The 25,599-nt window shown below is 40.4% G+C and overlaps 1 protein-coding gene across 1 annotated transcript; it reads right to left on the bottom strand.

The window, feature by feature from the left end:
• Positions 1-7,103: 7,103 nt before the first annotated feature.
• LOC115731047 lies at positions 7,104-25,224 on the bottom strand (the record flags this gene model as incomplete). Its single annotated transcript, XM_048276262.1, is given in 16 exon segments — positions 7,104-7,338; positions 7,340-7,660; positions 7,754-7,904; positions 8,021-8,258; positions 8,417-8,627; positions 9,222-9,343; positions 9,501-9,620; positions 10,678-11,524; positions 18,954-18,989; positions 18,991-19,317; positions 19,402-19,552; positions 19,668-19,905; positions 20,071-20,281; positions 20,717-20,838; positions 20,957-21,076; positions 24,414-25,224. Coding segments are annotated over 16 exon segments (4,089 nt in total), but the record flags the coding sequence as incomplete, so codon positions are not given.
• Between the last annotated feature and the right edge of the window lie 375 nt (positions 25,225-25,599).

The following is a 25,599-nucleotide window of genomic DNA, read 5'->3' as shown; positions in this document are numbered from 1 at the left end:
GTTATTAAATACATATCTTTGCTCAAAAACTCATCTAGGGAATAGAAATAGGGCCCGAGAAGAAAATGATTGTCATACGTGCCCTTTAGTGGCAAATCAAAAAAAAGAACCGATCACTCAAATGCCTACGGCGAGATATTTTGGCCAAAATTAATACATGGCATTTATAATTAAATTTTTATATTAAGTGGCATCTTTTAAAAAAAATTAAGCCCAGGAAGACTTCTAAACTATAAAAAAAAGTAAAAATAAAAATAAAAATAAAATTAGCATTTAAAAAAATAAAAAATTTATTTGGAATAAATTGAAATATAAGCTAAAAAATATAACAAAAAAAGCTAAATGTTTTTTTTTTTTTAAAGATGGATGGAGAACCAAGTAGGAAGGGCTTGCACAAGCCTCGCCGCTATCGCCCCACCTTCATCGACAATAGCAGACAAGGATGGGGTGTGGCCCGTAGGGCTAATAAGCCCCACCGACCGATGCCTAGATCCGGGTGAAGGGTCACGGCCCTCCTCCAAGTCGGGCAACGATCACCGGCCTTTGACTAGGTCTAACCAAGGGCTGCCCCTAGCCAAGAGTCGACCGTAGTAGAGACCCTCGATCAGACCTAGGCAAGGGCCAGTGACCCTCACGCAATCTGAGCGGGGGCCCGTAGGCCTCTCTTGTGGTTGATGTGGGTTGCTAGCCCCTAGCCAGGGGCTTGGCGACCCTCGATGGCGATGGCCAACCCTCACCGCTTAGTTCTACATCTCAATTTTTTTATATAATTTTTTTACCTTTTTTGTTAATAAAAAATTAAGTTAAATTTTATTTTCTAAATATAATTTAAATAGAAGTTGTATTAAAAATGGAATTTGAACCAAAATGAGGTCATCTTAGCCATGTCATTACCACATAGGAGAGAGAAAATATTTAAAAAATGCGTATCATTTTCCATTAGTCCAAATGGAAGGAGTTAACAAAAGACCTCGATTGAACCACTTTGACAAGTTCTAGGATTTGATTACACTTTTTGTAAGTTTTAAGATTCAATTTCACTTTCGTGACAAGTTTTAGGACCTCTATCATATATGTCCTTTTTTTGTTGAAGTTCTAGCATTTTTATTTCTTAAACTAATTAAGTTTGTATTTTTTGTTTTTCAAGTTTTAGCTCTTTTTTAATTAATGACTGGACTTCCGACGAGCCACATCGCCTTCAAATATTAATAAAAAAAAATGCCACATCGAATATCTAGCCAACTAGGTTGGAATTGTCACTTGAGTGATCTTTTTTAAAAAAAATTGGCATTCAAGTGGTCCGGATGAAACTTTTGGTACTAAAGTGAACGTTGTACATAACTTTTGGCACTCCTAATACTCTTCTCTATTTCGGAATGATATGGAATCGGTGTCCAACCACAACTTAAGAGAAAATGACACAAATGATCCCTAAACCGGGTCCATTTGTGCAATGTGGTCTCTCAATTTTTGATATATTCAATGTGATCCCTAAACTTTGATCTAATGTGCAATGTCATCCCTAAAATTTTAAATTGTTCAATATGGTCTTTGAACTTTTGTTACCTATTCAATTTTGTCCCCGAATTACATAAGATATTTAAAATTGTCCTAAATTAAGATTTTTTTGAATTGGAATTAATGGAAGGACAAGATTAAATATGTTCATTTAGTTCAGGGACTAAACACTACAAAAACAGACTTAGCCACAAATTTGCAAAATGCTAATGGATTTTGCCAATTTTCAAAACGAAATAAAATATACGAAAAAAGAAATTTCACGCTAATTTGTGATGACATTTCGACGAACAAGTTTGTCACCAATTCATACAAATTCTATCGCAATTTGGACATTTGGATTTTCACGCAAATTTACGATATTTGCGAAATAGAGTCGTGGCAAAGGCATTGCAAAATTAGAGACCAACTTTAAAGTTTTAGCAAGGTTTTAGCAACGGATTTGCCCAAAAATGACAAAATTCGCCAAACGATTTCACGAAAAAAATTATCGCAAAATTTGGACAAAAACACATTTGTCGCTAATTTGCCACAATTTTACGACAAAGATTTTCCGCGCACATTAGCACAAAAAGTCGCAAATTAGAGACAAATTAATTTCGCAAATTAGCACAATTTTCAACAAAAATTCGTCGCTAATTTGCAACAACAAACATCGTCGCTAAACGCCAGAAACTTAGCCAAAATAATCCAAAAATTAGCCACAAAAGAGGAGTTGGCTAATTTGTGAAATTCAGAAAATATTCGAGCAAATTAGCAAAAAATTTGTCGCAAATCTCATCGCCGATTTCGACAATTTCGATGAAAACATTTCATAGCCAACTCTCACAATCAGCTTTAGGAAATTTAGCAACGGAATTTTTTTTTGCCACAAATATCTTTAGGATAAATTCACAACTTGCAACCAAATTTGTTCAGCCATGAATTTGCAATGACAGCATAGGACCAATTTACAACAACTTTATAATTTGTGATCGTATAATAAAATAATTTATTTTAAATCTAATTAAAAACAAAATTAATTTCAGAATTTGTATTTAACATTAATAAAGCAAGACCTAAATATTATAATAATATGCAAATAAAATACATTTCATCTACCATCCTTCCCACAGATTTAGCCAAAAACAGAGAATGTCGGAACTAGACCCATTTGAAAATCTTGTAAAGTGCAATTTTGATTCAGGGTCATTGGAAACACATGAGAAATCTTCAAAATTATCCCCACTCGCACACATAGAGTGTCGTTAAAACGCAAAAACAAGCCAACTATCTTATTAAAAATTAACCAAGATAACCTTCGAACATCAAAGGAAGTTACGAAAAGAAAGACTTGGTAGTCCACTGAAGTACAAAAATAAAAGCAATCAAGGTTTCACAACCATGCAGCAGTCCACTTGGAGGGTGAAAGATTCTAAGTACCGCAACAACGCCATCTCTAGCACCGACACAACAATACCGACCGTTATTTCAGTTTCAATTCTGGGCCTTGAAGGAAAGAGTTTATAAACCAAGTCGACTTCCACGCTGAAGGAGATTCAATAATTCTTCTGAAAGGAGTCCCTCCAAATCTGAAAAAGAATGTCATCAAGTCAACAATCCCCTCATATCTAAGAAAAAGAAGGTAAACAAGGAGAACCTAAGCAATAGACTCCAATATAACAGTTGAGGTATTCTTGTTCCACGGATAAGTAGGATAGTTTGACCGAGAAGGCCATTGTTGCGGACTAGTTATGGTATCAGTGAAACAGCAGCAGTATGTGTTTGCCAGGTGAGGGACCTGTTAGTGCCAGCCGCCATGTTGATCATCCTCCGCATAATAAGGCTTGACATGAGATAAGAGATATCGATGCTATAGCTAAAGGAAACTTTTATTTTGACCAATGTATTTCGATTGTTTCTTGTGAGCTAAACTTTCATACGTTAGAAGGAAAAGACAGGAGCTTGCTGAACATCCCCGAAAAGGAAAGAACTTTACGGTATGGCAGTTTGCTGCACATCCTTGAATCAAGATACAATAGAGCCGTTTACTGCATATTCCTGATTCAAGCTTTAAACATCCAGAACATAACACATTTGAAAATGGAAACCTCAAAGTCAATGGTTATAGACCCTGCCTGAAGTATTTTCTGATTAAAGCCAAAGATCCTGTGATAAGATCCTGTACATAACGGACCCATTTTCTACACTTTCTACATTCTTCAAAAAAGGACAATAAACTATTTCTGTTGTTATTTCCCTCTCGTCTAGTTAACTATATTAGCTAGGCAATAGAGATGACCAACACGCATCTTACATCACATATTCAGGATGAGAAGACATCAACAGCAGCATTTAATTGCCTCGCTTTAACTTCCCTCACTACATACATCCGTCTATTCACACAAAAACCAAACACTAGCTGAGCAAACGTTTCTTCTCTCTAAGCACAATAACAACAAGATCCTACAATTACATAGCAGCAGAACCTAAATGCCAAGGTGACAATAAATGGCTTTCCAAACTACCTATAGACATAAATCACAAAGGCCCAGCCTTTCCATATTGTAAAGCAAGCCAACCAGTAAAAGATACATATGCCACAAACAAACAAGCATGCTCAATCAGTTGCACCAACTTCAAGGAAGCATCCTGGCGACACAACCAATGCCGAGATTTCATCTGTGAAAGAGTCTAATAAAACTCATGATATTAAGGAGGTTGAAAAACCAGTAACCACCCCAGCAATGTTTCCCATTTCCAATACAGCCGATCTTGCCAGTAACCCAGGATTTGAAAATCTCTAAGAACCGACAGCACGGGCCACATTAAGTACCTAGAAACCAGACAAAGAACAAAAAGTGTACAGGCTAAAGTAATTCAAGAGTAACTTCAAAAAGAAATGTAAATGCACATTTAAGGTTACATAATGGCGATACGATCTTCCATGCCAAAAAAAGGACATTGTGGTCTACAAGTTCAATAACAACTGATGTGACAAAAAGATAGTAATCAGCTACTGTCCAATAACACGGCCATCTTGCTCCACTTTTGTGTATTCAGCTACAGTCGTCATTACGTGGGGGGCCACAAACCGTTGAACCAAAGGAAACAGAACACTAGACCTAATAGGACATTGAATTATAGCACAACAAACATTGCATTGAACGACACTACTGAATTCAATCCAGGCTTATTAAGGAGACCTGGAACTGACCAGTCAAATTATTATTTGCAAGAAACTGAAGACAACAAGCACAAGACATAAGATTCATACCCTGCAAGTTACATCAAAATCTTAGCAGAAGATGAAATGCAGGCAACGCAGGTAAGCGGAAGCAGGAGCAACCTATCACTACACATTATACATCCATATTTGAAAGAAAGCAGGAAAAACCGAGAACAAGACAAACAAAAGTTGAGACGACTGTGCTTCCCAGACCAATCCACCAACACTGCTCGGCTTCGCGACGAAAACCGAAAGACAAACGATTAACAAAGACAAACCCAACAAACCCCCTTCGAAGGATAGCGCAAGAACTCAATCACCTAAGGAGGGCGTTGGGTCAAAAAAAGATGGGGTGAAGAGAGGTCGCGGTGCGGAGGACAGAGGGGCGAGGCAGGGTTCTCGGTCGGGGCGGGGTTGGAGGCCAGCGACAGGACATGGCAGAGCGACGAGAGGGTGAGGCGACGCGCTGCTCAGTGCTCGAGGCCGAGAGGGTCTGGACGAGGCATCGGTGGGGTCGAGGTCCGGCAGATGGGATCTTGCACGCGAGTGAGGGGCCGCATGGAAGCGAGAGAGCGAGAAAGACATGAAAGGAGAGAGGGTCTCGGATGTGCCTCCTTTTCCCGTAGGGTGACCTTTCCGACCAATTTTTATTCTTCATAAATTAGCGACGAATATGCAATTCGTCGCCAATTTGCGACAAGAACAAGATATTCGTCGCCAATTTGCGACAAAAAATACGTATTCGTCGCTAATTTTGCGACAAAAAGATAATTCGTCGCAAATTAGACACCATCACGTTTCGTAGCTAATTATTTGTCGCAAAATTAGCATTTTAAATTTAACGACGAATTATATATTCATCGCTAATTTACGAGAAGAACATTCTTTCGTTGCAAAATTAGCATTTGTAAAATTAGAGACGAATTTATTTATTCGTCTAAATTTGCATTACTCTTGTCGCTAATTTGCGACGAAATATCAGCTTCATCGCTAATTAGCGATCATTTTGCAAGTATTTTCCCTACTTAGCGACGAAAATTTCTATCGTTGCTATTTTTGTCGCAAATTAGCGATGAAATATATTTCTTGGCTATTTTCGTCACAAATTAGTGACGAAAAAGTTAATTCGTCGCTAAATTGAATATTTCTTTTTTATATTTGTATAAAATTAGTGACGAAAAATGTGATTCGTCTCAAATTTTAATATTTTCTTTCTTATTTTTATTCATAGTGCTAATTTTGTGACGAAAATAAAAGTTCGTCGCTAAGTTTTAAGAAGAGAATTTGCAACAAATTAGTGATGAAAAAAGTGGTTCGTCGCTAATTAGTGACAAAATAGGTTTTCGTCGCTAATTTATAGCAACAAATTTGTGACGAAATTTGATTTTCGTCGCTAATTAGCGACCAAAACATTGCTCGTCGCTAATTATTTTTTATTTTTATTGTGATTTTTAGTTAGATCGTATTAGCGACGAAAAAGCTAATTCGTCACTAAATTGAACGTTTTCTTTTTTATTTTTATTTCTATCACATTACCGACGAATAATACATTTCATCGCAAATATTAGTGACGAAAATAATGATTCGTCAATAATTTTAATATTTTCTTTGTTATTTTTATTCAAAGTACTAATTTTGCGACGAAAATAAAAGTGCGTCGCTAATTAGCGACGAGTGTTGATTTTCGTCGCTAACTTTTAAGAAAGAATTTCACAAAAAAGATATTTCGCAATTGGCAACGAAGCCTATTGTCGTCGCAAAGGAAATTGCGACAAAATATTTTTCATGGCTATTTTCGTCACAAATTAGTGACGAATTATTTTTCGTGGCTGTATTTGTCGCTAATTAGCGAGGATTTTTTTTCGTGGCTATATTCGTAGCTAATTAGCGGCGAATTTTTTTTTCGTGGCTATATTCGTCGATAATTAGCTACAAATTTTTTTTCGTAGCTATATTCGTCGCTAATTTGCGACTAATGTTTTCGCCGCTATTTTCGTCAGAAATTAGCGACGAATTTTTTCCGTCACAAATTTTTCGTGGCTAAATCCGTGTTGTTTTGTAGTGAAATTGAATATGTACCAAAAGTTCATGGAATACATTGAAAATTAAAAATTTAGGGATCACATTACATATTGGGGAAAAAGTTAGGGACCGCAATACATATTAGGTCAAAGTTCAAGGACTATTTGTGTCATTATCCGAGTTTTTTTTTTTTTTTTGGTCCAAACTACTAATGCGGTTCAGTGATGACTCTTACATTATGGATCTATCTTGTATGTTTGTTGCCATTTACTATGTTTGCTTCCACCAATGTAATAGTCCTAATAAGTATTGTAGTTTAGCTGTAATGGCTATTTTCATGTGGGATGATATTAACTTTTCAGTGAAATTTTACAAGCCAATCCAACTAGAAATGGCTGGCTCCTTTAGTACAAAGAGAAAAAGATACAACCGCATTAGTAGTACCAGTTTATTAGTGACTACAAGCTCACTCCTCTTAACAGTTCATGTACAGCTAAATAGAACTTCTGGACACAACATCCACATAATTAGCTTGAGAAGCAGACGAAATCATGCCGTGAACAAATATGTTCATGTGCTTCAACGAGGGTAGACTTCAGTGACCGATACTGCGTTGACTGAAAAAGGCGCTGAGCCGCTGGTAAATTGATCATATCCAGGGTCATCCCCTTTTTTGTAATTTGGCAGTTCCGTTTGGAGGAAAAAGGCGGGTTCTCGCGGCACTGGAAGACTAAGAGTTTGGCCGCTCAGTGCCAGAACTATGTCCAACATCGTCGGTCTATTAGCCGGATCTTCCTGAACGCATAGGAAGCCTACATGTATGCATCTGAGCACTTGGCTACTGGAACAAGATTCTCTCAATGCCGGGTCCAGTATTTCCAAAGGTGCATCGCATTGCCAATGTTTCCAAGCCTAGAGCAGCTCAATCGGACACGACAAGTTAACCGCAGAACAACATCGTTGATTGAGAGCACAGAGAATGATTAAATCATACAAAAAGCTTACATAGCTCGCGAGATCTTCGCCTCCATCAGAATGGAAATAGTGGTTATTCCTCTTGCCACAAATGATCTCGAGGAGGAGGACACCGAAGCTGTATACATCCGACTTTTGAGAGAATTGTCCGTGCATCGCATATTCTGGGGACATGTAACCGCTGAAAAACACCACCAGAACCATACATGTTGGGATGCCTAATATCTCTACAAATCCCATTATAAGTTCTTAACCAGAAGCTACCTTACAGTAAACTTTGAGGAATGCAAGACTTACTAGGTTCCTACGATTCTTCCAGTGCTTGCATCACTTTGATCGACACCGAAAATCCTCGCCATGCCAAAATCCGAAATCTTTGGGCTCATACCGTTGTCCAGCAAGATGTTGCTAGCTTTTAAATCCCTGTGAATGACTCTAAGCCGAGAATCTTCGTGAAGATAGAGCATCCCTCGAGCGATGCCCAATATTATCTTGTAACGTGTTTGCCAGTCCAACTGTTTGCCTTTCTCGGGGTCTGTAGTGATTTAAACGAGAGTATCATCTAGGAAGCCTAGGAGTTAGATTCAAAATGTTACATATGCTCGATTAAATTAGTATATGATTATTCGCTCAATCGTTGATACCATACAATAACCTAGGAGATGAACTCAAAGCAAGTGAAGAGGAACAAACCGAACACGAAGTAGTCGAGACTTTTGTTAGGCACAAACTCGTATACGAGCAGCTTTTCCTCTCCTTCTAAGCAAAATCCGAGCAATCTCACTAAATTCCGGTGTTGAAGCTTCGCCACCAGCACAATCTCGTTCTTAAATTCTCCCCCGCCTTGTCCTGAGCACTTGGATAGCCTCTTCACAGCTATATCTTGTCCACTTGGAAGCTTACCCTGAACAAATTTGTGAAAGGTGACAAGATCTTGTGAACTTTTAACTGAGGTCCAATGTTGTCTTTTGAACTATATTTTCATTTAATGTGGACACTATTTACGATCATAAGTACACGTTGGCCACGCATCATTCTTATGGCTAGAGAGAGAAATTCAGAAACTTTCTTTACAAAAATTCCTTAAAAAAAAAAAAAGAAGGAGAATGATATAGCCCATTTCATGTCCATTGCAGTATAAGTCAGCTGAAAATTCATGACACGGGATTAGTTCATCAATGTTCGGTGTTAGAATATTTAAACATCAAACCACACATTCATTTAATAACTTAAGGTTTTGGAACAATTGGCAATGGTCTCACAAATCTCACATGATATCAAAGCCAAACATCGTAAATTTGAATCTTTCCAAATCACATGGTATCCAGCTCTTTATTTAGCGATAAAAGCACTTATTGACAAATTTCAGGTACCCCGACTTAATCGAAATGAAGCTTAAGGAGGATATTATATATCATCATCTTCTGAATTTCAAGTCCAAACCGTGCATAAAGGGATTTCCAAATGCATTTTACGACGTTAATGACCACCAACGTACCTGGTAAACCTCCCCGAATCCACCTTGGCCAAGCTTGTTTTCTTGAGAAAAATTGTTCGTCGCCGAAAGTAAAGTATCCCAATCGAATTGCAAGGACTTGAAGGATGTGATCTCGGTTACACCTTCACGAGTGAACAACAAAGTCGTTTAGACTTGAGCTTGTGTTTTCCATGTCTTACGGTCAAATCTTCACGTCTCTAAGTTTCTCGATTGAAAGTACAAATCTTCTGTTTTTGTTCTTTCTATCTTCCTTTTTCCCCTGAGAAACGACAGTCTTACCACATTCTTCTTGTACCGCTTCATGTTTCTCCTGTGCTCGCTTCCCCCAAAGGCAACGACATCCGATGAATAGAAGCATTACAAAAACGGCGACTGACACGACAGTTGCAGCCAAGGTGCCTGATCAGATTAATGGCCTTTCTCAGCATATTTAAAACCATCAGCTAATTGCAATCATAAAAAGAGTGGATGCCTCGATACGACTTTCAAAACACTAAGGCGTTTTTTTTTTTTTTAATGAACCCATTAGCTGTTATTCTACTCACATAAATCCATGAAGGTTTACATAAACTTTTGGCCATCATACTTAAAATTCCATCTACGTTCTCACACTTTTTGCCTTGCAATGCACAAATTGCCCGTATTAGCACAGAAACGTACGACGGTTCCACTATTGTGTGTAAGAAAGGACTTCTCTTCTGTACCGACGGGTTCCTAGGGAGTTTGTAAGTATCAAAAAGTCGTGGGGACGCCTCACTTTCCGGTGACACGTTCCCATTGGGTTGACCTATTCAATGGATGACACGCGGCATCACGTGTCATCTTGGGTCCCAAAACACTATCTTTCCTATTGTGACCGTCATCTCTCTCTTGCTTTTTCTTCCTCTCTGCTGACTTGCTTTTCTTTCTGTTTTTCATTTTCGCAGCCGCCATGGCCACGGACTTCGCTCGCGGCCACGGAGCTTGACCGCATAGCCTGCGTCCTCTCTCTCTCTCTCTCTCTCTCTCTCCGACTCTTTCTCTCTCTTCCTTTTTTAACACATCCGTGCTACACTTGCTTTTCTCTTTTATCTCGCGCAGCGGCTGCGGAGCTTGAGCCGCCATGGTCACGGAGCTCGACCTCGCGGAGCTTGAGCTTCAAGCTCTCCGTCGAGGTCGACCACCGTTCCCATAGTGGTGGCGAGCGCGAGAAAGAAGAAGAAACGCAAGTTAGCACAGAGAGTCGAGAGAAGGACGAGAGAGATCACAGGAAGGAAGAGACAGTGCGTGCTGGGACCCAGGACGATATGTGGGCCATGTGTCGTTCATTGAATGGCTGGCTCTATGGTGACGTGGACTTGGAGAGGCCGGTCTCCACAATATTTTCTCGGAAATGCTAGTGCTCTAGAATATTTACTATAAAATAAAAAGAGAGAACCCAATAGGCTCGGCCATATTAAGTTTAAACGCAACGTACCTTTGTGGATATTTCCACCAGGAGCCGGCGGAGTCGCTGTAGGTGGCGAAGAAGACGACAATGGACTGGGGTTCAACTCCAAATACCATCGGAAAATACAGCTTGGCGTATAAACACCGCTGGCTTGCCTTCCGGGGCTAAACCGATCGTAAAAATCAAGGGCTTCGTCCAAGCAACTCCTGCAATCATTTGCGGACAAGTCAGGACTGCACTGTAACGTCGAAAAGATTGTACGGTTGTCCGGCAAGTCAGCCTGTCCTGTTGCGAACTTGAGCTTTGAAGGGCCGGTTGCGTTCACTACTCCCTGCGTCAAGTTCCACCACATCTTTGGGCTAATGGTGACGTTGTCGGTGTTTTCAAGCAAACGGGTAGGCTGCGTCTGCAGTACGCCGTAGAACGGAGTGTTCGAGTATCGGACAAAGCATGGCTCCTCTCCGGTTCCCCAGGAGAAAGCCGCCTTCTGGATGGGGCACCACTCGACTAAATCATGGGCCACAGAGCTCACACACGTCTCGCAGATACTTGCCGACGTATTGCCTACGCAGAAAGCAAGGGCGTAGACGGTGTTCGGGTTCTGTCCCATGCTCGTGTTGCAGAACTCAGCATGTGCAGACACGTTGGCGGAGAGAGAGCCGAGGATGGCGTCGCGGCTCTTTGCGTAAGTGCTGTTCAACGCGAAGTTGCCCTCGGCGTTGTTGCAGATTTCCATATGATGTGCGGAGGTTCGGATCAGAAGAATCGGAAAAATGAGGAAATAAAGACTAGATGATGCGCGAGTCATATTAGGGTTTGGTGATTTTGGTGATTTGAATGGTTTTTGCTTTACGCAGAGTCGGAGATTGTCAGGCTAAATACTGCGGAGCTTTGTGAAGTAGAATTGTGGAAAGCCAACTCTGTCATGTTGTGTTGATTGTCACTTGACTCGGTCGGGATTTGGCTGTTTACCGACCGATGCCAATCTGAAATAATGTGCAGTAATGGTTCCCATATTAACGTTGATTGTAGCCACATTTTCGCATCAACTTGCTTGGCCGTCGCATCACGTGACGCGTTAGGTGTATATAAGTGATTGGTCCGAAGTAAATGCAGGAGAACATGTACGGATAATCACCTCCTTATGCTGATGGAAATACTAGCGACGTCGATCAAGTTAAGGGTGTGAAACTAATTTGTTCGGCTCGGTAAAAGGACGTAATAGGGAATTACTACCATGTTCGGTTCGGGTCGTGAGTAGGTTTGGGTCGTATACTCGCCCTAGTGGTTCAGTTCGATTCGGGTTTCTGTTGACACCCTTTTGTCACATCCCAATACTAATATCTTCTCTCACTCAAATGCAAAGTTATCATTCTCATACAAGCGCGAATCTTATCCCCCAATTTATGGTAGTCTGCGTCTTCCGTCGCCAACTTTGAGTGTCATCTCCTTTCCCCATGACTTGACTTCAAGATGGCGCATTCGTTGGGTTATTGCATCGGCAGAGTAGTTGCTGGTCCTAGGTTTCATCGTGTGGTGCATGTTCTCCGGTTTTATTTCTTTGATGTGATTTTCTCGTTGTCACGAATTAGTAATAGCATTTCGAATGAATAAAAATGTCGCTGGATGCGACTCGCTTATTTCGCCTCGAACTCCGAAGGGAAGAGTATTTCTTTAGAGAGAATAATCTCACTTTGGTAGGAGCAATTCCATAAGAAAGAAGGGATCTAAATAGTGTTGTATAAAAGAGTGTTGTTGAAGATGGAAAAATAAGAAGGATAATATCTTAGGTATGCAACCACAGTCCTTAAGGATAATTCTACCCCTTAAAGTACGAAACTCGATGCAAATAGATGGAAAATTAGGATATAAGTGAGAAAAAAGAATAAGATTGATAGATGCAGGAACAGTTTCATTAATGCATAAATAGATTGATAATATCAAGTGCAAACTGCTTGTTGATAGAGACTTAGGTAGATGAGAGCAATAATGGAAGAAGACCATAAGAAGATCTTCAAATTTAGGATGCATTTCTTTCACGGAAAATGAATGCTTTGAAAAATATTTTTCAAAAATAATTATTTGTATTGACTGAAATAATTAGTCAATAAAAAAGTGTTTTCATTATCGACAACAATTTATAGCTAAATAATTTCTTAAGCAATAAAAATATTTATTGTTCATTAATTTATATTAGTGATGCGAATGATTATTTTTTTAAAAATATTTTCCAAATCACTCATTTTTTCCGGAAACAAATCAAGTCAAAGGCTCCGTTTATTTTGTAAAAAATGTTATGTTTTCAGAAACTATTTTTTGGAAAGTCATTTCTCGAGAGAATAACTATTCTCTCTAGTGTTTGGCTGAGATCCGAACATGAACTAAAAATATATTTTCTATCATTTTGGTAAGGAAAATCTCATTTGATTTTCTGCGTCATCATTTGTTTAGAAATTTATGGCATACCCGACTATCATGCGTGGCACGGCCGGTATTAACGTGAACAATTTTTTGTAAAATTTTAAATTTTTAATCAATATTTTATTTGTGAATTTATTTACGAAGTATAGGAGCTTAAGAGCATCCCTTAGCATTACCAAAAAAAGCTAATAATTCAAAAAAATGGAAGTAGGAGGTCTTCATATAGTAGCCAACACAACATTTGTTTGGGAATGACTGATTTTTTTGGTAGAGCGATTATACCTATGGTGACAAAAATAATAGTTTCTAGTTTGGTTCGACCTCTAACTGAACTAAGCCAGAAAAATAGTTTGGTTTTGGTTTGGTTCTTAACTACAATATGGTAGTTTGTCCACCAAAAAAAAAAAAAAAAAAACCTACAATATGGTATGGTTTGTTTTACCTTTCTTTGAATCGTATTTATGTGGACAATTTATAATTTGTCTACGACTAGGAACATGTCTTATATGACTCCTCATCTAGAAGAGCCCCGCCCAACAAATCCAACATCAAATTAAAAAGGCCCTTATCGTCCACTTTCATTTGATATGGACGGTCAAATGCCAGCCACAATCAAATGACAGCCACAAGTTTGTGGCCGGCAAATAACAAAAAGAAATTGTAAAAATAATTAATGACGAGCATGACGAGATTAGTATTGTGACCGTTCGGCAAGACTTGTCCTCCCAAAAATCAGTAAATAGTGTATGGTTCGACTCTTCTCCCTCGTCTCTTTCTCTCTTTATCACCTCATCTAGAAGCCGTCCCGGTCAACCAACTTTAAACCACTCTCTTTCTCTCTCTCATGTCAACGAGCACTCCTGGTCACATTGAAGTGCTTATATATGTCCAAATGGGAGCGTCATAAGAATGTGTCAAGGAGGAGCTTCCTTGTTCGAATAGAACAGTTTCTCTCATGGAACTTCTCTTCCATGACATTTGAAATTTGATTAATTCCCGTTGAGCGCATGATTCTCGTGTCGACGAATGTATGATGATCGATGAAAAGCATGAAATCGTGCTCTTGGAAGTGACGTTGAAATGGCACTTGGTTAAGGGGATCAGTAGACGGACAAGATTCTTAAAGACGAAGTTGATGACTAGATAGGAGATGTACTCATATCGAACCGAAATTTATTATTCCCGTGTATGTTCGGTTGCTCATCAAGATTTAAATTAGGATGGATATTACAATAAGAATCTTGCAAATTTTCGTTTCTCATTTGACTTTTGACTCAACTAATCTTCATAAATTAGATATACTCATGCACAATTGTTTAATCCTCTCTCTCCCTCCTCCCACCTTCAATGTACTTATCTAGCTCGTTTACCATGGACAAGCCTGATCTAACATAATGATCGAACCCGCGAGGGGGGAATCGGGAGCGGCGACGATAGAGGACAGAAGGTGAAAGAGAAAGAATGGTTTGTTAGAATTTGGTTTGGTTTGGTATTGTTGGTATGAACATGTCTGCAATTACAAAAACACGCGACTAATTTTATCACTGAGTGACACAAACTCAAGCATTATTTAGTAAATTGGAGCGTCCAACAAAGGGCATATATTGTATGTGGCAGATCGAGATATAACTAATGTCGCATACTAGCTAAGTATTTTGAAAGTCCTTGGACATCCACGCAAATGAATATGACATAGATTGTTCAATAGAACAACGAAGACATATAATAGCCAGAAACAAAGGTTGTGTCACGCCCCGATCATCGGGTATGCAATATCTCTACCAATACGCCTCAGGTTAAAAAGGACGATATCCCGGGCACATCATCGACCCATTCGTTTTATCTTTTATTACGCATCCAGAATGTGCAACTCCCAAACATCATATTAGACAACATGGATAGTTAAATAGACAGTTACAACAATCAAAACACAACAGTTCAGCAAAACCACCTTGTATTTAATTATCTTTGTTAATACAAGAATGTGAAATATCTACAAGCTCATTCTTCGGGCCACTTTCTACAACTCTCGAAATATCAGGGTTGGAAATAACACGACCCTCAAACAACTCCAACAAGATCCACGCTAATTCCAGTTCTTCATGACTAAGGGCCTAAAAATGGTTAATAACAACGGAGTGAGATATGAATCTCGGTAAGTCAACGCCTAAGCCCGGCTAGGATGTTGATTCACTCGAAAAATCCTACCAGGCAACCATAAAAGCATCATACATCTATAGGTCAACCACATGCAAACTTATTAGTCTTCAGCCATGCACAATGCAATGCTCGACTCAACTCAACAGTCACATCGGACAAACAATTAGCATGGCATCATATCAATTTGCATGCACAGGACACCACACAAAATCTATTTATTAACCGGTAACCCATGGGATCGGCGTGGTCGGCCACACACGACCGGTGTGGCCCCAACACTACGGGCCGCGGTGTCCACTAATAGAACCAGGCATCGTTCCTTACTTCCAAGGACGGCGATTGAAAACTATGTATCCGGTCAACCGACACAAAGCATAGTAGACAAGCATTCCAAAAAGAAGCGTTGATTCGTCACAAGCTAGGACCGGCATCCTACAATTAGTGTGATCCGCACGATCGGAATGGGCACGAATTGACGTGCTTCTAACAAGTCGTGTGGTTCCGCACGACTAGCACAAGATGAACTTGTTAGGTTCCCGTATGACTGGGACGGTTTATCCTTATCATATGACCACTCGGACACATCCAACAATCAATCAAAATTTATCTTTTACTTTAGCCTGATGCTTATGCGGATGTGATCAAAGACTCGGCTTAAGGCCATTTTCATGCTAAAATATGCAATTTAATTACGCACGTGGTCATATGAATGCATAGTACTCACAAGACTTTGTATCTAATACGGGGTGTCTGACACCCATAGCTGTTCACACAACAACAAGCAGTCAACACCAAGTATTTAGTCAACAAGCAGTCAACACCAAGTATTTAGTCAAACATTCAATCACCACAGATTAATCAAACAGAATTAATAATCCCAACGATAATTATTAATCCGATTTCATCCAATTAATAGTCGTATGCTTGGCTCTAGCTTATCGTTCGCTCGTGATCAAACACCGACAATCAATGCCCAAACAATCGATCCAGATAATCACCAATTAGCCATAGACAATCTAAGACTATCTTAAATAATTGTGACCATTTATCTTAAACACAATTTCTATTTAATCAGACCATAATTAAACTACCTAAACACCTTAAATTGCTAACTACGCTAATTAACTAATACTAAGCATAATTAGCACCCTAATCGGGGTTTAGGGGTTTAACTCACAACTTAGCGATGTTTGGTGACGACTCGGGCACGTCGGTGATGACCACGATAACGTACGTCAACGGCACGGTCTCGGATCATGAATTCGGGTCACTTTGGGTCGGATCTTGGTGGTTTGGTTAGGCTTCGGCAATTTGGATTGGATCTCGAGTCGGACTCGTGACAACAACGGACGATGCGGCACGGCTGGCGGCTCACGGCGGCACAAACTCACGCACACCGAACGGTTCAGGTCCGGGTCGCAGTTCGGTTCATGTCGAGCTCGGGTTCGGGTCGCGGTTTGGGTCGGGCTTCTCTCAGGTCAGATCGGATTACTTTTCGGGTCGGGTTGGATCACTGTTCGGGTCGGGTCACTATCAAGTCGGTTTGGGTTCGGGTCGCGGGTCACGGCGAAGGTCTTAGATCTGGGGTTCTCGGGTCTCAAAGGACTCGGGAGTTCGATTGGGGTGGCTGGCTGTGGCAAACGGAGGAGGCTGAGGTGGTAGGTAGCGGCAACAGAGGAGGCCGGCGACGGGGCTGGGCAGCAGGGCGGCGGGACGTCGGGCTCAGCTCAGGTCCTGTGGTTTCGGCGGCAGGGCGACGACGCAGAGTTGGCTGGACGGCGAGCAAGGAGCGACGAGGGGGAGGAGGAAGCGACAATGGCTGAGGACGACGACGCGGTATGACGAGGCTGGTGACGGAAGCTGGGCAACGGCGACGAGGGGACTGTTCAGTGTGGATCTCAGGTTTGGGGGGGCGGTTCGGGCGTGAGCTGCGATTGGCAGAACGACGGGGTTGCGCGGCAGTCGGCCGGCACGGCTGAGCTAGCGTTGACGCGACAGAGCAGAGGAGGTGATGGCTGTGGGTGGGTCGCGGTTCACAGAGGGGTTGCGGGTTGAGGGTGGTGACTCGGGGCTGGGCTGAGGCGTCCGATCTGGGGTTCAGCACGAGCTCGAGCTCGGATCTGGCGGCATGGCAGTGGCTTGAGCCGGCATCGGGGCTGGGCTCGGCGAACTGGGGCAGTGGAGGAGGAGGGTCGTAGGTTCAGACATCAAGCTGTCCGTGGGTCGCGGCTGGACTGCGTAGCGGCGGGTGGAGGCTGGACGAGCGTCGAAGGTGACGAGGCGGAGGACGACGGAGCTGTGGATTCGCGCGGCTGAGCTGGGGCTCTTTTGGGGCCTCGACTGGCTCGCGAGCAACGACGACTGGCGGCCGAACGAGGTGGTGTGGGTGGCGATGGTGCATTAGCGCCGGTGGGGCCGCTGCTGAAGAAACACAGAAGAAGAAGATGAAGAAAGAAGGAGAAGATGAGGAAGATGATGAATAGTGAGGGAGGAGGGGGTCTACTCGAGGAGAGAGAGAGAGATAGTTTTGCCGCGCGGGGGGTGGCGGTTGGTAGGGGTGAGCGGTTCCAGCCAGAACCCGGAACCGACCTGAACAAGTTCTCATTTTTGGAACCCAACCTACCCGTCATACTTTGGAACCCGGAACTTACCCCTCACAGGTTCTAGAGTCGGCGAGAATTTATCAATTTCTTTTATTTTATTTTCTTTTTTCATTTTTAGTTAAGCAAAATAAGAGTGAACGCTACAACATCTAAGAGAAAGTAGAAGTGAGTGGTTTTAGGTTCCGTACATATTACATTTAGAACCCGAAACCAATCCAATAACACGTTTATCATTTTTGGAACCTAAAACCTAAAATTTGTTTGGCTCCGATTATACACTCATCATCGGACACCATAGAACATTGTAGGATCGTGCAAAATTATATACCAAGAAAAATATAAAAATTTATTTCAGGATCTAGGGTCCAGGTTCCAGGTTCCAAGTTCTAGGTAGTGGAATCCGAACCTAAAAAACTCCAATTTTGGAACCTAGAACCACCCTATATACGTTGGAACCGGAACCGATCCTACGGGTCCCTAGGTTCTCGGCTCCCGAACCATGCATGACAAGACAAAAAGAAAAAGGGGTCATCACTTCAAATCAACATTAATAGCTTTTATTTTACTTGTCTAATATCTAGGGTCAGAACAGTGATTTACCCAATCGGGGTAATTTAAACTATCGATACTAAAACTGAGGGCAATTTGATATTTTCACGGTTAAGGTTTGGTCAAGGTTATGTTCAAGCGCGAAGAGTTCAAAACTGCTATGCGACGATTGAATTATCAGAACTTAATTTAGTCCGACCGACATCTTAGGAAAGATTCAATCATCGTCTCTTAAACCTTCAAAATTCAGTATTATTTCACAAACTGATATTTCAGGAACTAAAATCCTTCGAGCCCAATCATCTTACAGAAGTCGAAATTCTAGGGTGTCACAGGTTGAGACTATGGCTGCTTCTGTAAGAATTGTAGCTACCAATGTCCGACTATATTCTATGTGCCAGATCGGGACGGGCATGCCCGACGAGACTCTAGCGCAACAACTATGCAATAAAAACCTATACATCTTATTAGAAACTACAGGCTCACTCATCAAACAGTTCATGTAAAACTAGAGAGTACTTCTGGACAAAACATCCCCATACTTAGCTTGATAAGCAAATGAAATCATGCCGACAAACTGAAGAGTTCATGTGCTTCATCGAGGGTAGACTTCAGTGATCGACCCTCCATTGGCCGACAAATGCGCGGAGCCGCTGGTAATTTGATCATCTCTCTGGTCATTCGGTATGATGTTATTCGGCGGTTCCCTCCAGCTTTGGAGGAAAAAGGCGGGTTCTCGTGGCAGTTGCAGACTAAGAGTTTGGCTGCTCAGCGCGAGAACAATGTTTGCCATGGTCGGCCTATTAGCCGGATCTTCCTGAACACATAAGAAGCCAATATGTATGCATCTGAGCACTTGGATTCTGGAATAAGATTCTCCCAATGCTGGGTCCAATATCTCCAAAGGCGAATCGTCTCTCCAATGTTTCCAAGCCTAGAGCAATTCAACGAGTGAACCAGGGAACAATATTGTCGATGACAGCACGGAACAATTAAATCATTTAGCAAAAAAACTTACATGGCTCGCTAGAGTTTCACCTCCATCAGATTGGTAGTAGTAGTCATTCCTCTTGCCACAAATGATCTCGAGGAGAAGGACGCCGAAGCTGTAAACATCCGACTTTTGAGAGAATTGCCCGTGCATCGCATATTCCGGGGACATGTAGCCGCTGAAAACCAACACCAGAACCATACATGTTGGGATGCCTGTCATCTATACTAATACCCTTATCAATCCTCAACCAGAAGCTACTTAATTGTTAACTTTGAAAAATAAAAACTTACTAGGTTCCTACGATCCTTCTAGTGTTTGCGTTTGTTTGATCGACTCCGAAAATCCTCGCCATGCCAAAATCCGAAATCTTTGGGTTCATGTCGTTGTCCAGCAAGACGTTGCTAGCTTTTAAATCACGGTGAATGATTCGAAGCCGAGAATCTTCATGAAGATAGAGCATCCCTCGAGCGATCCCTGATATTATGTTGTAACGTCTCGGCCAGTCCAATTGCTTGCTTTTCTCAGGGTCTGTGTAGTGATTTAAGGATGTGAATGAGAGTCAGTATAATCTAGGAAGTCCAGGAGTTACTTTCGAAAGGTTATACATGACACAGTAAACCAGTATTTGCTCAATCATCTGTGTAGGACATTAACTCTAAGAGATGAACATAAAGCCAGTGACGTGGAACTAACCGAAGACGAAGTAGTCGAGACTTTTGTTGGGCACATACTCGTACACGAGTAGCTTTTCCTCTCCTTCCAAGCAAAATCCGAGCAATCTCACTAGATTCCGGTGTTGAAGCTTTGCCACCAACACGATCTCGTTTTTAAATTCTTGGACGCCTTGCCCTGAGGTCTGGGATAACCTCTTCACAGCTATTTCTTGCCCGTTGGGAAACCTACCCTGAAAAAAATTGTGAAAGGTGGCAATCTCATGAACTCTTCATGTCTTTTTATTGCGAAAGTCATCCAAAACGTCATAAACCTATTATACGATGGCCAATTTAGTCATGAATCTTTCAATTATGTCAATTTAGTCCTAAACTTTTTTATGATATAGCCTACTTACCATCCATCTTGATTTAAGTGAGCTGAAAGTTCATGAACGTGGAATTCGTTCAAAAATGGTTGAGTTGTCAATATAAGCAGGAAAAATGCACTACATCCAGCTCTATTCAGCGAAGAACTTTAAAAAAAAAAAAAATCTCAGGTACCCTATAGAACCAAAATAAAGTTTGAGGACAATATTATATATCATCGTCATTTTAATTTCAAATCAAAACTGCAGCATCGAAAGACTTCTGAAAGCATTTTACATCTTCCATAATCACTAACATACCTGGTAAACCACCCCAAAGCCACCTCGGCCAAGCTTGTTTTCTTGAGAAAAGTTGTCCGTGGCGGCGACTAAAGTATCCCAATCGAATTGCAAGGACTTCAACGATGTGATCTCGCTTACACCTTCAGGTTTGAACAACAAAGTCGTTTAGACTTGTTTTTTGTGTTATAGGTGCACAATCTATTTAGTTTTTCAACTGAAAGTTTCTTTCTTGTGTTTCTATTAAAGGAGAATCATTACCGCTTCCTTCTTGCACCGCTTCATATTTCTTCTCTGCCGGCCTCCTCCGAAGGTAACAACCACCAATGAAGAGAAGCATTACCAAAACGGCGACCGAAGCGGTAATTGCGGCTAAGGTACCTGATCAGAAAATTGTTTTTCCTCAGCATATTCGGAACCATCCTTTAATTGCAACCCTAAAAGAGTGAGCGCCCGGCATACCTAATAGGAAAGATTATGATTTCCAAAAAGTGTTGATTACACTTGGAAAGAGAAAATTAGTGTGTTGTAAACTTCGTAGTTACTTTAGATGGCTTGTTAACAGGTGCCTTGAAGGCATTCTTTAGCAAAATCCATTAGCTATTACTCCACTTAAACACATTGATGAACGTTTACATACACTTTTGACCTTGATACTCAAAAATTTCATTGAGGTTCTCATACTTTTTGCCCTTGCAATGCACAAATTACCTGTATTAGCCCGTAAACATTAGATGATTCCACTATTCTACATGAATAAAAGGACTTTTCTTCTTTGCCGGTAGATTTTAAAAGAGTTGGTTAGCATTAAGAAACTGTCGGTACGAAAAATTCACTCATTACAAGATCTTCTTGCGGCTTATTTATGTGACCTACTAAATTTTATTCCATTAGGTTACCAATCAAATTTTTATTTAACCTCTCATTTGAGTTGCTTACCAAAAAATCCAACAATTTTTCTATTGAGTTATTTACTTTATTTGCCTCATTTACCAACCTGCTAAAATTACCAATATTTTTAAAACTTAGAAAGCTTAATTAGAGCGATTACCAACTTTCTCCAAGACCAACTAATATTTGAATCAGTTACCAATGTTGATGTGTATTGTGAGGTTATAAATTTTTCTTATCTTGAACAAAAAAAAAAAAAAAAATCCCTTATATAGAGTTATAACTTCTTACTTGCTCTCATTTCCTTGCCCATCACAAATAACTCTTATTACCAAGGGTTGATATCATGAAAAATATCAAACTGGTACACCTATAATGAATTTACCTTGAAACAATTTTTTTTACCATTAAAAATCTCAAACTAGTACACATGTGACAAATTTACCATCTGTTAGTTTTCGTTAAATTTTGCCATCAAATTGATATGTTGAATGACACGTGGCGCTTAATGGGTATATTAGTTTGGGGTTTTTACTCTCCATTTGCCAAATCTAATCCTATTTGGGGATTTTCATATTATTAACCCAATTTAACGGAAACAAATATATGGTAAATTTATTATAGGTGTACTAGTTTTGGGTTTTTAGTAATCAAAATTAGTTTAAGGTAAATTTGTCACAAGTGTACCAGTTTATGATTTTTAGTGTTTAAAAAATTAGCTTGGGATAAATTTGTCACATGCGTGTCGGTTTGAAGATTGTCATGATATTACCAATTCTCAGTTTTTTTTTTTTTTTTTTTTGTTGGAACCAATTCTCAATTGAGCTGCTTATTTTTGAGTTGCTAACTATTTTATTGGGTTATAACTTTTATTTTTCTTTGCTTACCGACTTTTTAAATTTATCAACTCTTGTTAGAAATTACCAACTCAATTACCAACTTTTCTTCAATTAAATTGCCAACTATAATTTAGCATTACCAACTCTTAGTTGAGTTTGTTATCAATATTTATTGTGTTTGTTGAAATGCTAACTTCTCTTATCTCAGATTAAAAAAAGAATTATATTATTCTGTATACTATTTTTATTATTTTTTTTTATCAATAGCTTAAATTTACCGACCTTTCTATTTTTTATTTACTAATTTTTCCATAATTAATTTGCCAACTAATATTGGATTGGGAACTCTCATTTGATTTGTTTAGTTTCTTACGCATCAGCTTTTTAAATTCACTAACTTTTTAAAGAAATTACCAACTTCAATTAGAATAAAATCAATTGTTCTCCGATTAAGTTAAAAAATCTTATTTGAGTTGGCCACCAACATTTATTTGTTAAATGTACTGATTCTCTTTATCTTTGACAAGAAAAAAAATCTTATCTTATCTGGGACCAACTTTTATTTATATTTCTTACAATTGTCCTAAATTTACCAGTTGTCTTATGTGATGTACCAAAGTTGATGTGGACAATTATTTTAAAGATTTTATGAATATTTTTCCTTTTTCGGTTTTTTCTTTTCCTTTCGCCGGTGGCCGATCTTAGGCGATAACGCTGCTACGGCGATACCCGGAGATCGCCCTGCCCATTCGCCCTTGCCCTACCTAAGCAATTCTCAAGGGCCACAAGGGGGGGCCAACCTCCCTTGGGCGAGGGCTTCCTCGCTCACGGCCACACCCAAATTTAGCGAGGTTTATGGCATTCGCCTACAGTCAATGAGGACTTATAGACCGTCACTCAATGAGGGCGAGGTTTGTTGAGCCCTCGCTAGGCCCCAAAAAAAAAAAAAAGAAATTTTAAAAATTCAAAAAAGCTAAAAAAATTTGCAAGAATCGTCCACGTCGGTGTCGGTAGTGTATTTCGACCAATTTTGGCCGGATGCACTACATTGAAAAATTGTCAAAAGATTTAGGACTAAATTAATCAAATTAAAAACCTCGGGACGGACTGATGTGCGTATAATAGATTTATGACTTTTTTCGGTAATTTTCTCTGGATCGACCCTTTGTTTCACCTTTTCTCCTTTCCTATAAGCACTATAAGCATATATCTTTGCCTTGGACGTAGTCCACTCACCATTGCTTTTCTTTTTATTACTTTCCTAACTAGTGCAGCTGACTGGGGTGTCGGAGATCACCGATAAGAAATGGGAGTTTGCCCATTGAAAGCAAGCTGCTCTAATGTTTTCTGTATTGCTTTAAGTTTGTGGTTTTTCACCCATTATATTGATTGACATCAAATGCCAAACGACAAATGAAATCTTTTGAGAGCATCAAACATAAGGGATATGCCTTCCTACGGTGACAAATCAAATCTTTTACATGTTTTTCTTTTCTTCTTTGAGTATTACAAGGGCCTTTTTTTTTTCAACATAAATTTTTGCGCCTTTTTTAATAATAATCAGCCACGTCAGCACCTTACATCCACCCAATGTGCCATGTGTATCTACTCTTGAACCGCTCAAAGTTCAACACGCGTCACTGGCTCAAGGAATAAAAACATTAAAAAAAAAAGGGTGGAAAAAAGCCACAAGAACTAACTCTCGACGGTCTACTGTTGTAACTCATCGGGAACTCTCTCATCGACGGTTTGGACATTTTTCTGAGATTTCAAGGTTTGGGATAAAATTCAAAACCACTATCAATTCAGGCCTTTTCCCAATGAAATTAACTAAAAAATTTAGTAAGTATAAAATCTAAAGTCCAATTGCAAGAACCGAAATTAAAAAAGCTAGCTCCTCTAGAACTTTTAATTGAAAAATGACAAAAACTCTATAGTCTCGGTCATACCAAGCGATATTACTTTTTCCACGAGCTTAAACGCCGTACCTTTGGTGATTTTTCCACCGGGAGTCGGCGGAGCAGCTAGATGTGGCGGAGAAGACGACGGTGGACTGGGGCTCGACTCGAAAAACTTGTGCAACTCCCATCGGAAAATACAGCTTGGCTTGTAGACATACCCACCTTGCCATCCGCGACAACACTTATAATAGTCATTAATGGCCTCATTCAAGCAACTCCCACAATCGTTCGGCAACAAGTCAGGGCTACACTGTAACAACGAGTAGACCGTCTCGTTGTCCGGCAGGTCTGCCTGCCCCGTCACGTACTTGAGCCTCGAAGAGCCGTCCGCGGCTTTGTTCACTAGTCCATGCGTCAAGTTCCCCCACACCGCATCGAACTGTTCTTGGTCCACGGCGATGTGTTTGGCGATGTTGGCCATCTCATAGGTAGGACTCGTCTGCAGTATCCCGTAGACCGGAGTGTCCGAGTATCGGAGAAAGCATGGCGGATCTCCCGTTCCCCAGGAGAAAGCCACCTTCTGGTTAGGGCACTTGACTACCAAATCTTGGACCGCGGAGCTCACGCAGCTCGCGCAGGTATCTGCCGACGAATCCCCTCGGCAGAAAGTGATGGCGTAGATGGTGTCTGTGTTCTCGCCCGTGCTCGTGGCGTAGAACCCATCATGTGCAGCCACGTTGGAGGCAAGAGTGCCGAGGACGGCGACGCGGTTCTTCGCGTAAGGGCTGCTCGACGTGAAGTTTCCGATGGTGTCGTTGCAGATTTGTGCATGGGATGGGTAGGTTCGGATCAGGAACAGTAAGCGAAATGAGGAAGTAAAGGGCCGACGATGAGCGATTCATATTGCGGTTTTTGGTGTTTTTGGGGCTTTGGTATGGTTTTGCTTGACGCAGAGTCGCGAGATTGTCACGCTTAAATATTGCAGAGGTTATGTGGTTCGTGTTTGTGTAGTACAATTCACTTGCAAGTGGATAAGGTGAAGGGAAAGTTAAAGTTAAAAATTATTTATGCCATTTACCCATCGATTTACTAAGAGATATATTAGATTGGTGGTGATTCTTGACATAATTGAGTCATATTCAAAAGTCAATAAAAACTCGACATGCCAGATTATATAAATCAGTCTTATTAAGTTTAGACCAAAACAAAATTTCGTGACAATTTGGGATTTTAATTTGTCCGTATGAGATTAGACTCACGGAACAAATTCGAT

Source organism: Rhodamnia argentea, chromosome 3, assembly GCF_020921035.1.
Source record: "Rhodamnia argentea isolate NSW1041297 chromosome 3, ASM2092103v1, whole genome shotgun sequence".
Taxonomy (NCBI): Eukaryota; Viridiplantae; Streptophyta; class Magnoliopsida; order Myrtales; family Myrtaceae; genus Rhodamnia; species Rhodamnia argentea.
This window is presented reverse-complemented; position numbering and strand designations above follow the sequence as displayed.